This window comes from Polypterus senegalus, chromosome 2 (genome assembly GCF_016835505.1).
Source record: "Polypterus senegalus isolate Bchr_013 chromosome 2, ASM1683550v1, whole genome shotgun sequence".
Classification (NCBI taxonomy): domain Eukaryota; kingdom Metazoa; phylum Chordata; class Cladistia; order Polypteriformes; family Polypteridae; genus Polypterus; species Polypterus senegalus.
Genome location: NC_053155.1, coordinates 117,027,312 through 117,042,743, shown reverse-complemented (window position 1 = coordinate 117,042,743; position 15,432 = coordinate 117,027,312). Strand labels below are relative to the sequence as shown.

General features: G+C 37.5%; 1 protein-coding gene across 1 annotated transcript in view; it reads left to right on the top strand.

The window, feature by feature from the left end:
* Nucleotides 1-15,432, top strand: part of LOC120523269 (very large A-kinase anchor protein) — a 148,186-nt gene that overhangs the window by 44,831 nt on the left and 87,923 nt on the right. The window contains exon 6 of the mRNA XM_039744445.1: nt 1,746-1,864. Within this exon, the coding sequence (XP_039600379.1) occupies nt 1,746-1,864 (119 nt within the window). The remainder of the gene's footprint in view (nt 1-1,745; nt 1,865-15,432) is intronic.

Sequence of the window (15,432 nt, the reverse complement as noted above, 5' to 3'; positions counted from 1 at the left end):
AATTTTTCAGAATATTTCCGATTTCTAAAATATATGCAGTTTTTAATATTAAAGTAACAGTCTTTCAGCAGAATCTTTTTTCTGCAAAACCAGCATTTATTGCTTGTTTGGTACTTTCATGCATTGTAGAAGCATCATCCCTATAGACAACCAGGGAACTGGGAATGAATTGTAAGCCGAATGTGTATAGATAAGAGAAAACAATAGTTTAATTATTCATACCTGAGAACTAAAAATGTTGCATTTCAAGATTTTGTAACAGGCCTGTAGATTTCTGAGTTGCTTGGAGCTGCTTTATCTGTCTATATGTTAAGGCATGAGGGAGTGCATCTCATGAAGGAAAACTTCAGTATATACAACATATTTGATGAATGCAGTATCTATATGAAATAGTTCAAAGGAAAATTCATGTGTAACTGTTTTAAACACCATGCATTTCATGCATACCCTTCATTTAAGGTAGTATCTTAGATACCCAGAGCTGCAAAGTGTGTAATGCATTAGCAGTATCAAACATGGAGCAGCCCAGTACAAACAAAGCTGTGTTAGATCATTAAGCAAAACGGTTCATTGTCAAACTCCCCTTAGGGATTTCTGAGGGTTATGAGGAAAGTGATTCAGTGCTTGAGTGATGTGTTCACTTGATAACTTGTCCATCTTTTGTTTTCCCTGTTTCTCAATGCAATAGCAATTACTTGTAGCCCGTCTTTTATTGAAATATTGTGACTTCTTAGATCTCAGTACCAAGACATAGAAAACAGTGTACATTTGCAGGGTGAGGTTATTGGTTGTTTTTCCAGGAGGACTAGAGGAGATTACTAATAATTGTGTGGTAGACCGCTAAATCATTATATTTGTGTACACATGCTCTCGAGTAGGAAAGGAATTAGCTTTTTTGTTTCAAAAAATCACATATGCTGATGGTACTTACAGTGGCATTCTGGATGTTGAATGAATTCTTGCAGTGAATTTGATATTTCCAATAACTCCAGGAAGTTAGGATTTTCCTGTGCTTTCTTCGTCTTTGATTTTTAGTTAGCATTTTGGGTTTGGGTGTTTCAAATCAAAACTTTCTGGCTTCAGATGTCCTCTTGTTCCTAATTCATCTCCTGTGTCCTTCTAACTTGCTTTCTTTCCTCCTTATTTTTCTATCATGGCAGAAAACCATTAATCAATTTTTTAGCCAACTTTATTTAATATACAGTAGGGTTATTGGGAACTGGAGTCTATCTTAACATGACTCGGATTCTCACAGGGCTGCATAGGTGTTTTAGTTTGGCACAGCCCTGTTGAGTTCTTTGGGGGCTTCCAGTGGGAGCTTCATGGCCGTACTACTGGCCTTCCACCACATCTGGGAGTGAAAGTGGAAGGAGCAACAGAGACAAAGAGAAGGAAGAAAAGAAAGTTCTGTGCTCATTGATGTGCATTTTGTACTGTGCTTGGTGCTGGTAGTAAACGAAAAGCGTTTCCCACTGAAATAAAGCCTTGTGTGTTGCTGGACTTGTGCCTGGTGTCAGTCAGTGTTGGGTTTGGAGAAAAAGGTGTGCCCCCTGGTGGCCACACTGTCAGTTTGTTTGCTAAGCTTAAGTAAGTGTTCACCCACCAGCTATCCTTCATATTTTCAGTGTAGATAATCTAAGAAACTTACTTAAGCATGAAAACACTAATTAAATCAGATGTGCATTATGTTAAGAGTATATATTTTTTCTTTTCCTCAGAATCATTTTTTTTCTTTCTTGTAACAGATCATTTTCTACAGTGGACCAGTCTTTACTGGCAAAAAGCAAGAAATCCTGACAGATGTTCCTGATGCCAGATCAATAACATATACTCAAAATGTTTCAGTCCAAGTGGTCAGAGGAAGGTAATTGCCTTTGAAGTATTTCAGAGTAGTTGCCAAATCATAATATGAAGATAATAACAATGTTTTTCCATGTAGTTGATGTTTACATTTTTTGTATTTTGCTGAATAATAGTTTCTGAGAAGCATAAGTACATTTCTCCATTTTTTGCTTTTACTTATGGCTTTCCATGTGCTGTGTCATGTTCAATGTTTATTTTGAGCTATAAATTGTCCATGATCTCTTTATGCTCCATAGTCTTTTAGGTAAGAGAGGGCAGGGTTGCACACCCACACAAATAGACAAAATAAATTGAATGACAGGGAAAGCACTGAAGAGTCCACGTTCAAGAATGAGATCTAATAGTTGAAGGAAAAGCTAACTGGTAATGAGGGTTGTGCCTGGGTAGTTTATGCATTAGACTTTAAATTACAAGGTGTCACAAGAACGAGACATGGACAGATAAAGAGTTGGGGCAGCCACCCGTATAATATAGTATCCTGGCTGCAAAAGGTCGTTTTGTCAAAATAATCAGCACTGAAGTGCATTCAACCGAGTCCAGTACAAGACTGAGGAAACAAAGGAAAAGGGGCAGGTTTTAATGGGGGAGACAGGAAGTGAGGTCATATGGATCTGGCACGTGGTCTTCCACCATTGGTTCGTAGCCGGAGGTGACATCAGAGGGACTGGAGCTGGTGTGGCCGACTTCCTTTGGCTCAGTCCCGGAAGTGATGTCAGGAGAGCCAGGTGAAATCCCCCGGGGATGGTCTACAGGCAAGGGAGAAAAAGAGTCCGTGCACTCTGCCACACCCCGGCATGCCTCCGAACTGCCTTCACTCAAGCCCTTTAGCTGCCTCCCATGCGCACGTGTGTGACAAAGGTTACTAGTTAACTTCCTTTTTCCTGACTCACTGTTAAACTCCATGTGCTCCAGTTTTGAAAGATATGATAAATCTCTTCTTCTGCATGTCAAAATCCACTTGTAAAGTACTTAGATTGAAGTTTGGCTGGTTTCACAAGGTGTCATGGATTAAAGGATTTGATTTGGAAGGTTCTACTAATACAGCATAGTTCCCCTTATCTTTTGGGTGCAGCAGAGACAAAAAAATCCTACCCTAAGCAATGGAGGTGTGTTCCACAGCATCTTGTACATTACAGTAGATTGATTTTCTGTTCTGTTTGGGGTGACATATGGAAGCAGCCTGAGCTGCAGTAAAACAGTGCAGCCTAACTGCCTGTGTTACTCTCACATATTCGCTATACTAGCAAAATACCCGCGCTTCACAGCGGCGAAGTACTGCCTTAAAATTTTTATTAAGAAGAAAAGTGAACCTTTTTAAACTGAGGGAAAATATACCAATAATTATTTGTTAAGGATCTCTTTGTATGCCATGTTGTCAGTTTGGCCCTCCGGTTGTAATATGACCAAGCTGTGTGCTGAGCTTACTCTTGAGCATGCAGCGTACAGTTGGCCATGTGAAAAGCAATCTTGCCTCAAATCTCACAGCTTGGATTGCTGCTGTCATAATCGGTTTGAGTTTCATGGTTTGTTTTAATTACGTTGGTATTTGCAGGACTTGTGTTGAAGTGACATTCAGCATCTGTCAAGCGCTGTAAGCACACAACTGGTTTCATTGATAACTTCGCATCCAGCTTTTGAGAGTTTAAACATTTCTAAACATCAAAGTGTCCACTACTCAAATCACCTGTGAATCTAAGATGTTTAAGAGGCATTGGCGGTTGTCGAAAGGTGTAAAATATTTGGCCATTTGAAAGCGACAACCGAACAATTCAGCGGCAGCCATCAACTCACATGCAGAACCATAGGTGAAGGGCTTAAGCATTTCACTCTTATAGTTCTCCTGTATAGTATAATTATCTTCTGTACCGTCATCAGTTCACACCTTGAACCTGTCCCAGTCATTCAATACATAAGACACAATGTTCCTCCGGATATCAAGAGTGAGCCCGATATGGCTGTGCAATATGTAACACAGAAAATGGAAAAGGCAGGCGCCATCTCCGGGCATGGAATCCACTCGGTAAGTGACAGTTCTTTGATCGATGGTGATCACTTCGATAGACATGTTAATGGGGGTACAGTTGGAACGATAAAGGAAATGGGTACCTGAACAATGTAAACTAAGTCTAAAATACCTATACAATAACTATAATCATAATAAATGAACAATAAAACAGCAGAGAAGCCGTGCATTAAATAAATAGGCTGCAGTTATCAGCAGGTAGACGTGAATACCGTGGCGAAACAAGGAAGGGAATGAAGAGACCGGAGCGACGGATGGCCTTATATAGGCTGGCAGCCAGCCAACAACGTGGGAGGTGTGGGGATGGGGGACCCAACGCCGCCTCACACAGCGACCGAGTTGCAGGCTATGGATGTATATATGTACGTAAGTAGGATTCAGTTAGCGTTGGGAACCCGCATACCAAATTTCTTGAAGATGGGCCCATAGGCAACAAAGGCCGTTGGAAAGTTCAATATGGCAGCCTACAGTGGCGTCATACCACCAAAAAAAGTACGTACTTCGGTTTTGGTTAGCGCAGGGAAGCCACCTACCAAATTTCGTGAAGAAAAGGGCCATAAATAAGAAAGTTTAACATGGCGGACGTTGTCGACCGTTATGACCGTTACTCGTAGAATTTCAAAATGAAACTTTTGTAAATTAACTTTTGTAAGGAACCTGTAAGGAACGAGCCTGCCAAATTTCAGCCTTCTACCTACACGGGAAGTTGGAGAATTAGTGATGAGTGAGTGGGTCAGTCAGTCAGTGAGGGCTTTGCCTTTTATTAGTATAGATTAGACTTTAGAGAAACTAGAGCTACAGCAAAGGTTCACTGGGAGGGAGAAAGTACAGGTACAATCTGTTTGAGACACAAGCAGAAAGTGATTTTTGTCCACGAGCCACACCACTACTATTCCTCATATTGTATTCTTTCTTCAGGCTTTGTTCTATGAGCCCTACATTGCTTTATGACAAAGGACCTTGGCAAGTGTGATGCTGTGCTTGATGTTCTGTAAAGTGTTTAATATGAATGTTGTACATTAGTCAGGAATGACTGAGTGTAGGTTTGCTCCGTGATTGATCGACATCCTCTGACAGTGCGTTGAAGAGGCCCTGATTGTCTACAGACCTGCACAGAAGTGAGTGTGCAAAAATGAATAGATTTGTATTACAGTGGGGAAAAGATACAGTGTATTACTTAAAATTAGAAAATGTTAAATACTTTTAAAGTGGACAAAATTTCTATTTTAGTACATGACACTACCAGTCTTTCAAGTGATCATTGATCACATGTTTATGCTGTAAATATGTTGTGGTGTGAAATTTTCTATATAAGAACAGCAATTGTTTGATGTTTAGGAACCCATCCCCCCACCCCAGTCTTTAGGATTTTGTGAGGACTCTCTCAATCAACCCCCATAGGAAGCCAAATTACCTAGCTGGCAAGCATCATCTCAAAAAATGTTTTTTGGGGCAGGTGTGAAAGGTATTGTATGTCCCCATTGGTTTGAATCAGATGCCATTCTGTAGCACTACGCCCTATTGGTGTAAGGATTTGGACAAAGAATGTACAGTTGCTTTACCCCTCCCTATCTCTCTCTCTCTCTCTCTCTCACCATCATGATGAGGGAGCATCTAACACACCAGGAACTGAAATGAAGACCACACTGAGAAGCACAACTTGGCAGCCATATTGAGACAGTCATGTGGCCTGTCCTGATGAAAGCCAATAATCAAAGCCAAAAAACTCTTAATCTTGGGCCACCTTAAATTCCTTCGCACCTCTCCATTAGCATCTTCTGTTTTGCAAATGTGTTGATCAGCACAGGCAGCAAGCAGCTTGCTATCCCATCCTCCCACCGACGCAGCTCAAGTTGCACAGAAAAATCTCAGAGCTCAAGTCTGTTTATCTGCGTGTGAGGTGCCTGGAATTGTAGAGAGTACTGTAAATAATATATCGTCATTAGGAATACATACATTTCATGTGTGTTCCGTGTCCACAACGACCTATGTAAATGTAGGGTGACATGAAATGTGAGGCAGAAATTGTTATTGGTGTAAACAAAGTTTTTTTTAATCATTTAAATACTTTCTTTTAAAAATGTGGAGTGTTGTACTCACTACACTTCAGTCATTTGCAGCTTCTTTATTACATAAGCAGAATAATAGCCATTTATTTTTGTGTATGTCATATATAGGTACAATAATGATAAAAACCCATTAGGGAATAGTGGGTTAAATTAAAATAATCTACATCAAGTTTTTATGTATCTGATTGTTATGGTATGTAATGGTCAAACTTACAGTCTAATGCTATGGTAAAATAGCCAGGTTAGGAGAGGGAAACAAAAACATTCACTGACGAGATGCTGGAGAAAGTAAACTTCCATGAGTTGCAGGGCCAAAAGACCACCCAGATCTCACTGGCCATTTTACAAAGCATATATATTGTAAACTAGTTAACTATTGTTATAATATGCCACCCGATAGGATTAGACACTGTAGGTCTTGTCCAATGCTGGAGCAGCCACTTTCCTCCCAACATCAACTACAGGGTTATTTTGATTTGTGTCAGTGGCCTAAGAAGTAGGAACAGAGGTTAATAAGTGCCAGTGTTTACAGTAGATGATACTGCAGTATGTATCATAATCTTGTTCCACAATGTCGTTTTTCGATCAGTAGGGAATTTCAAATTATTGGTGTATAAGAGGAAAAGGCCAGGCCTCACTTGTTCTTTTATGCTTTGTTCTCAAAATAATGCATAAACCATCATTTCAGGATCTAAGATTATGAATTTAAATGTAAGGAGATGGGGACATCAATATGCAGGAAGGAGTAAGATTAGTCGGAGCCTTTAAAATCAGTTCTCAAGGACACAGGCAACAAATGTAAGAATGCTAAGACTGATGAAATGTGCCTAGATTTTCTTTTTTCGTTAAGATTCTTGCTGCTGCATGTTGAAGTACATGCAATTGGATTATGTCCATCTTAGACAGTCCTGTTAGAATGTCTCTCTATTATATAAAAATAATTTCGATGCATCAAGAATTTTTAGGAGATCAGATGACACTTTTTGGAAAAGATTTTTTCAAGTCCCACAAGACAAGAATATTGCGATGATATTTTAAACAGTCACGCCCTCCTAGCAAGCATTTTCAAACAAGACCACAGTACTCTCACCTCTCAGTCTTGTGAATGCTTTTGTCAGACACACTTCCTGCGCCTCTCAGTTCTTATAAATTTTAACGTTTTCCTCACTTTAAGTTCACAATTAAAGAAGACATATTATGTCCAAATCTTATTGAAGAATTTCTTCACGAAGAGCTAGCAACAGGAAAAAATGAGTACATGGGCAATCCTAGCACCTAGAAACGAGAAAGTCAAACGAATTTACGCCAACAAAGTCGATTGGTAACATGGCAAAATGGTTAAATGCGTATCAATAGACTATGCTGAAACAGTTGGTGGTGATCGTGCGGAAGATAAAAACAACAATTTACAATATACAATATCACGAAGAATATCCACAACTGTTGACACCGGCCAGTCTTCCACCGCACGAATTACTGTAGAACGAAGGATGTATTCAAGAAAGGTAATGTAGTATATCTCCCGTGGAGAACATCAGACACCAAAGGAGATCTTGATATACCATTCGTATTAAAACATTAACAGTTTCCTGTTAGAATAGCTTTGGCAAAGACAATTAATAAATCTCAGAGTCAAACATTCGAAAAAGTCATTTTATATAATAGAGAGAAAGAAACGAAATGCAGTCATGGGCAGTTATACGTCGTATAGATGCAAATATAACACTTCACATGAAAATTAAAATCTATTTAAATTGTACATCCACATCCCCATATACAAGTGGCAGGGGTTTGGCGAGTGAAGCGAGCAGGGGGCAAAGCCCCCTAGTATTACATTAAATTAGTCAACTAAAAGCAAAAACATGCCATTTGTTATTTTGCTATTTCTTGAGATGTTATGTTATGCCATCTTAAACTCCTGCAGTGTGTCCAAAATGAATGTCTTAGTAATATGGATAATATGTGAAGTTTGGACTTGAGTCCATAAGTACACCCACATTCTTTACTTTTGTCTTGATTTGTAACAGTGGGTGATCAAGTTTGCATCTAAGGCCATCACTTTTTTCACTTTTGCAAAGAAGTAAAATTTCAGTTTTTTCCTTCTCTAGTTTGAGGAAATTACTACTTCCTCATACTTCCTTATATTACTATTATTTAGTGTTACAGGTAAGTAAAGCTGTTTGTCTTTACGTAACTGTGGTAATTCACCTTGAGTTTTAAAATAGTCATGCCTTACAGGAACAAGTAGATTAAGAGTAACAGTGGGCCCTGATATGATCCCTGCAGTGCCCATTATATAACATCATGGATCTTTGACATACACTCACCATAACTTCTAAATAATATTTTTACCTGTTACATAAGATTCAAATCAATTTGTAGTATTACTAAAAGTACTATGGGTAATGAGAATGCTGTGATCTATAGTATCAAAGCTAATAGAAAAGAACAAATGTGTTGTTTGCATCAGCATTAACCCTCAAGTCATTAACTACCTTACTAAAGCAGTTTCTCTACTATGATTTGGTCAGAAATCTCACTGACAATAATGTGGAATACAATTTTTATTCAAGTCATTTTTTAACTGCTGAAAAAAAAATTTTTCTAGAACTTTGCTTACAAAAATCAGGTTATAGTGGTCTTATATTGTAGGGGACAAATCAGTTAGGTTTATTTTAGATTTTTCTATGACGCATAGATTAAGTACTACAATGTTTAAATAATCTGGAAAAATGTCACTTTATAATAAACAGTTAACTATTTCTAGTACACTGTCAAAAAGTCCCTCAAAAACATCTCTGAAATGACCATTTGGGATTGGATCAACAACAACAACAACATTTATATAGCACATTTTCATACAAACAGTAGCTCAAAGTGCTTTACATAATAAAGAATAGAAAAATAAAAGACACAATAAGAAAACAAAATAAATCAACATTAATTAACATCGAATAAGAGTAAGGTTCAATGGCCAGGGGGGACAGAAAAAACAAAAAACTCCAGACGGCTGGAGAAAAAATAAAACCTGTAGGGATTCCAGACCATGAGACCGCCCAGTCCCCTCTGGGCAAAGGAGATTTTTATTTTCAAGAAATAATCAAGGTGATTTAAGGAGTGCAGGAAATCCTGTTTTAGTAGTGGAATTGAGTTCACTGTATTGAACACACTTGGGTTTAACAAGATTTCATAATATTATTACTTTATTAAAGAAAAAAGAAAGAAAAATCAACAAAAGCCTGACTTTTATCTACAGAAACTTTCAGGATCTGATGTATTGATGCAGCTTTGGTTAATAGGCAATTTTTAGTTGAATGTAATACTTTTGTATTTTGTTTATAATTTTAAAAATAAGACTGCCTCTGAAGTTGACTTACTGCATAATATGTTGTTGTACAAGCCTTTACAATTTCATAATGGACTATTAAATAGTTTTCCTCTCTCTTTTGAGTTTACTGACTGTAAAAGTTTTCCATGGTAGAAGATTTCTCAATAGACCCTGAAAATAACTATCAGCTGTGGCCCTCAGCTTAGCATTGAAACTTTTAATCTTACTGTTTAGATACTGTAGCTGGCTGTTTAAAGAGAGCAATAAATGCACACTTAGTTTTAGTAAACTTAAATGCAGTGGCAGCATCAAAATAACATCTTTTAACAAAGTGCTGCCCTATAGTTCATTTTAAAGGTACTGTCTTACTACATTTTTGAAAACCATAGAAGTCATATTTACTGATGTCCAGGACCAGCATCAAGTTAGATTTAGTTATCTCAAAAAGGACTTAATACTGTCATATGTCCTCTGTTGTGCATTGACTTGGTGACATGCCGACTAAGAACAAAATATTTCAGTATTTGAATCACTTCTGTTGCTCTGGGGTCACACTGGCTTTCTACCTGAATCTTATCTTAATTAGTTATTATTATACATATTGGTAATTAGTTTAAGAACTCTTTGGAGGTTAATAAATGATGAATAAGTGAGAAAGCGATACTTTGTGAATAATTATAGTGAGACAACCAATAAAGGAGAAGTACCAAGGCTTATTTGTTTACAGTTTAAACACATCAAAAAACTGCTTGTCAAACAACTGGTTCTCTTTTCTTGATGAACAGCAAGAACAAAATTACAATTTGAAGGGGCTGCTTCACTTAACACTGCAGAGTCACTGTTTTCTTATCACTGATAAGATAATTTACTGTATACATGCTATTAACTAGTAAGTTATTCTGATTTTAAGTAAAACAATACTAATTACTGTATATCAGAAGAATAATATTGAAATATTAGGACAACTACAGATGCCAATTTAGTAATTTGCATTTATATTGGTTTGTCTGCACTTTTTAGTGAATGATGTATGATTCTATATTATTGGGTTATTATAATGCCCTTCTTTTGGTAAGACCACTCACAAATTCTCATATTTTAATTCAAGTTTATGACTAACATTAAGCATGAAGCTGGATAATTATGAATGCTGCATTACCTTTGGACCTTTCTGCTGAATCTGTTCAGATTTAAGCCTTTACATCTTAAAGACTGTGGCCCCAATTGTCAATGAAGTACAGTAATCCCTCCTTGATCGCGGGGGTTGCGTTCCAGACCCCCCGCGATAGGTGAAAATCCGCGAAGTAGAAACCATATGTTTCTATGGTTATTTTTATATATTTTAAGCCCTTATAAACTCTCTCATACTGTTTATAAATATTCCCCACATAGTTATACAGCATAATCCCTTTGTATTCTCTTAGATATTAGGTAAGATTCATTGACATTATGTATATAAACACACTGTTTATATACAGTAAAACCTAAATATTATTTTAAAGATATTGAGTGTCTCAGATATCACGTTACAGCCATTACGATAGACAGGCCACCAGCAATAAATACGTACAATGCAACAAAAATAGTATACAGTAAATGTGTGTGTACAGTGACACTAAACGTACGTACATGTACTAAGTACTGTAAGTAGAAAATTAATTATGGTTACTCACCAACAATGACACGATGACTTGTCCGATAACAATGAGTTTTATTTTACTGCACAACAAAGGAGAGAGTTACAGCCCTTAAAGGAGCCACTTCAGGCGATTGTGTAGCACTGCCGTTGTTCTTCTTCTGGCAGTCTTCAATCCAAATCCCTAAAGCAGATTCCATCCAGACTACTGCCTTATTACATCCACTTACAACTTGTTTTGCACCCTGGTTAAAAGGACACTGCGGCCGTAGATCTTGTATTCCTTTCCTACTTTTTAAATAAAAAGAATCGTAGCCTTCAACAAATCCAAAATGTTTACCTTTTCGGCAATCGTTAACATCTTCCGTTTGCGCTTGGGCACGGCCCTGAAGCAGTAGCAGATCGTTTTGGAGCCATAATGAAGGGCTTGACTATGCACAAAGATAAACACAAAAGAGCACAAAAGTTAACTCTTTACATAGCGAAACACGTTGATGCTGAATGAGCGAGACGAGACTTCCTGGTTAACACTGCCTTCAGCAAGCAGGAACTTAACTGCGTGCTCTGATTGGTTAGCTTCTCAGTCAGGAGAACTTAACTGCGTGCTCTGATTGGTTAGCTTCTCAGTCATCCGCCAATAGCGTCCCTTGTATGAAATCAAGTGGGCAAACCAACTGAGGAAGCATGTACAGGAAGTAAAAAGACACATTGTCCGCAGAACCCGCGAAGCAGCAAAAAATCCGCGTTATATATTTAGTTATGCTTTCATATAAAATCCGTGATAGAGCGAAACCGCGAAAGTCAAAGCGCGATTTAGCGAGGGATTACTGTACATGTTTTGGCCCTCGCAGAAGGCTCTCACCTGGGTGTTCAGGGCCAGGAGTTGGCTGTAGACTTTGTCCAGTTTTCTCAGCATTGGCAGTGGTTTGGCAAAGATGATTCTTGCAGCAGGGGACATCATGTCCAAAGCTTGAATAATTTAGTTTATCCCTGCATGCAACATTATCATCCCAAATGTCCTCCTCATGTGCTTCTTGAAAACTGATGTGACTGTTCTTTTATTATCAAGGATTCATGCACCAGGGAATCGGAACACAAAGTTTTTGTGGTTTGATATTGGAAAGGTAAGGTTTTACATAATAAAGACTGCAGTAGCAAGGATGTCCCCTTGATTTGCTGGCATTATGGGAGAGCAGAGGAGCTCCAAGTGGTTTCTAATGGTAGTCTACCTTAGAATGCAGACATGCCCTGGGCTTCAATCATCAATCACATTGCTGAAGCTCCTATATTCCATCATTGTGGATCGAAGCAGCTGCAAAGCTTGACTTGGCCCCTGTTCGGAGTTGCATGGGATGGATTTGACAGGGCAGAATTGACTTGCTCCAGATGAAGCTTCTTTTTCTACCTACCTAGCAGACAAGCTTTCTCTTCTCTAAGATCAGATTGTCTTGCAAAGATCTTAGCAGTCTGTAACTTTGAGGTCCTGAATTTATTGTCATCGTATAGCAGCTCCCATGTGCATTGCATTTACAACAACATTTATTTATATAGCACATTTTCATACAAAAAGTAGCTCAAAGTGCTTTACATAATGAAGAATAGAAGAATAAAAGACACAGTAAGAAAATAAAATAAGTCAACATTAATTAACATAGAATAAGTAAGGTCCAATGGCCAGGGTGGACAGAAAAAACAAAAAAAACACCAGACGGCTGGAGAAAAAAATAAAATCTGTTTGGATTCCAGACTATTAGACTGCCCAGTCCCCTCTGTATTTACATGACTGTCTTTACTTTGGGGCTACTGTTTTTTTAGTTATTGTCAATATGATCATTTCAAAATATCTCTGACTCTGTTTGAAATGGTCTGGACAGATTTCTTTTTCAGTTTTACGAAATTGATCTCAGTAGTGCTGTTGCCTAATGGAATACAGTGTCCTGATTTTGAATTCTTTACCCAGATTTTTGTCCATGTGATATGACACATTCTTTCTGAGTCTGCATAGGTATTTCTTCCCATATCCTTGAAGTCATGCAAGTTAGGTTCATTGGTGATAACTGATTGGTTCCTGTATGAGTCTCAGTGTTGGTGTAAGTTGGCCCTCAAACTGGTTCTCCAATTAAGTCCTTTGTATTAGGAGTTTTCTGTAAATCCATTCTGTATGCAAATATGACATCAAAGGTTTTTCTTGGCCATCACTACAAACAATGTGGGGTAAGTAATAGATAAACAAATCATATTTTTGGGTGGAATAGTCCTTTGATTATTATGGCAAGAATGCAAAAACGTAAGTCAAGCCATTCAAAGTACAGAATGCTAACAAATAAAAGTCATAATGCATTCAAAAGTAAAAGATAACAACATGCATAAAGGGGATTACATTAAGGGAGAGTTTATTTTTGGAATTTGATTAGTGCAGGGTGGATTGCTGCCTTATGCCTAATGCTACTGGAGTAGGTTGTGGTCTCTTGTGACTCTAAATTGGATGCCACTGATGGATGGATTTTTTAAATGTTTATTCGTGTTAAATGAGACCATAACTATTTCTGCTAATGTAAAATGGTCCTAGCTTAAAACAGCAATCATAAATTTAAAATTTGAACTTAAGGTGGATTTTTAAACTGTGTATTGTGGAGTATGTTTAATTTTCATAAGATGATTTATGTGGCCTTGAGGCAAAGTTCGCATCCAGACACAAAAGGATAACTTGCTTGAAATTGTTTCTGCATGCCCTTGAAAATTACTGCATTTCATTCAGCATTTGCCAGAATAAAAAAATGTTTCAAAGTTGCCTTTGTTTCTGCTACTTATGATTAAAATTACAGGGAAAACAATTACAGTAGTCTTTTATTGAAATATGTTTCCCATGTGTTTAATAGCACTTTATTTCAATGTGCAGCCTAGTCATTGCTTTTTTCAAGAAAATCATAAAAGCAAATATAGTATCTTCAGTGAACTAGTGGTATGCTTGTACTGCATACTCCAGTCATCATAAAGCTTCTGTGGGCAGACAGAATTTATTTCTGCTGCACTGAGTGCAAGACACAAACGTACATCTGATGGGAAAGAGATCCATTCACATGCTGGCACACTTTCTGAAGCTCAGTCATACCAAGCCAATTTAGGGTTGCCAGTTAAACTAACATTTCAACTGTATTAACTAGGGAAAAAATGTACAGTGAAACTATGTGCTAATAGTGATCAGACTTGGTTACTGAAGCTGAAAGACAAAAGTGTTCACTACTACATGACTGTGCCTTCTACATTCAGAAGTTCCTACATTGGTATTGTTTTAAGACTGCTGGGAAAACAACGTGGTTATTATTTATACATTCATTGATATTTGAGTATAGCGAGTTACTTCATAAAATGCCTTGTAAATCTACCGATTGCTTAAGATGGTATTAGTGCAATTGTGAAAAGTAGGTTCGCATTTATATTTATTTGCATAACAGATTGTTTCATTCAAAGTGAATTTAAGGCGGTCAAGCACCTGAGCTGCCTAGAAAGCTTGCATATTGTAATTTTTTTTAGTTAGCCAATAAAAGGTGTCATTTTGCTTGACATCTCATTTCATCATAATGAAGTAACATTAGGCTGGTGACTGAAACCTACCCTGATACCCTTGTTCAAAACAAAGGTTTTACTTCATGTTAAGTAGCTTCAATTAATGGAATAAGTGCATCTCAGACAGAAGCCTCTGCAAAAAGCACTTTTAAGCATTATTGCATATTTTTCACATTGACATTAGTGGGATATAGTTGGAAAGTCTGAAATAAAAAGGTATGATTTGGATTTGTTTGATGTTCAGAGCAATCAAGTATATAACACTTTCAAATTTGAATAAGTTGTCTCCATGCTGAGCACAAACAGGCTAAGGAATAATGAAAGGCAGGTAAATACCTGGTGTAATGTTGTTACAGTGGTTTGTGCTGATGGCTTTTGGATTAAGTACCCACGGTTCAAATCCTCCTTCTCCTAGTGTGAAGTTAGTATCTCTCTACATGACTGTCTAGGTTTTCCTGTAGGTACTCTTGTTTACTTCATATATCCCCAAAGACAAGTGTATTAGGTTATTTTTTGATTCCAAATAAGCATCATTGTGAGTATGTACATGTGCGTGCCATGCAGTATACTACTACATTGTCCAATGATGTTTTTTGCCTTGCACCTATTAACAACACTCTATAACCCTAAACTGCATTATACAAGTTTGAAAATATTATGTTATTTAAATGCCTTGATAAACACTCACTCTTACCCAATTTAAATATGAATTTGGTCATGACCATCAAATTACACAATCAGAAATGAACAAACAAAAAAAGTAATAGTATCTGTAACTGAGAAAGGGATACAAATCCATTTTTAAGGCTCTAGCACTCAGTGCCGTGACAGTCAGAGCTATATTTACTAAATGGATAAAGTTCAGGAGAGTTGTCAATTTTGCAAGCTGTGAATTATCCTGTGAAAATGAGTAACACGTAAGATATTCAGTGAATTCCCAGAAAAA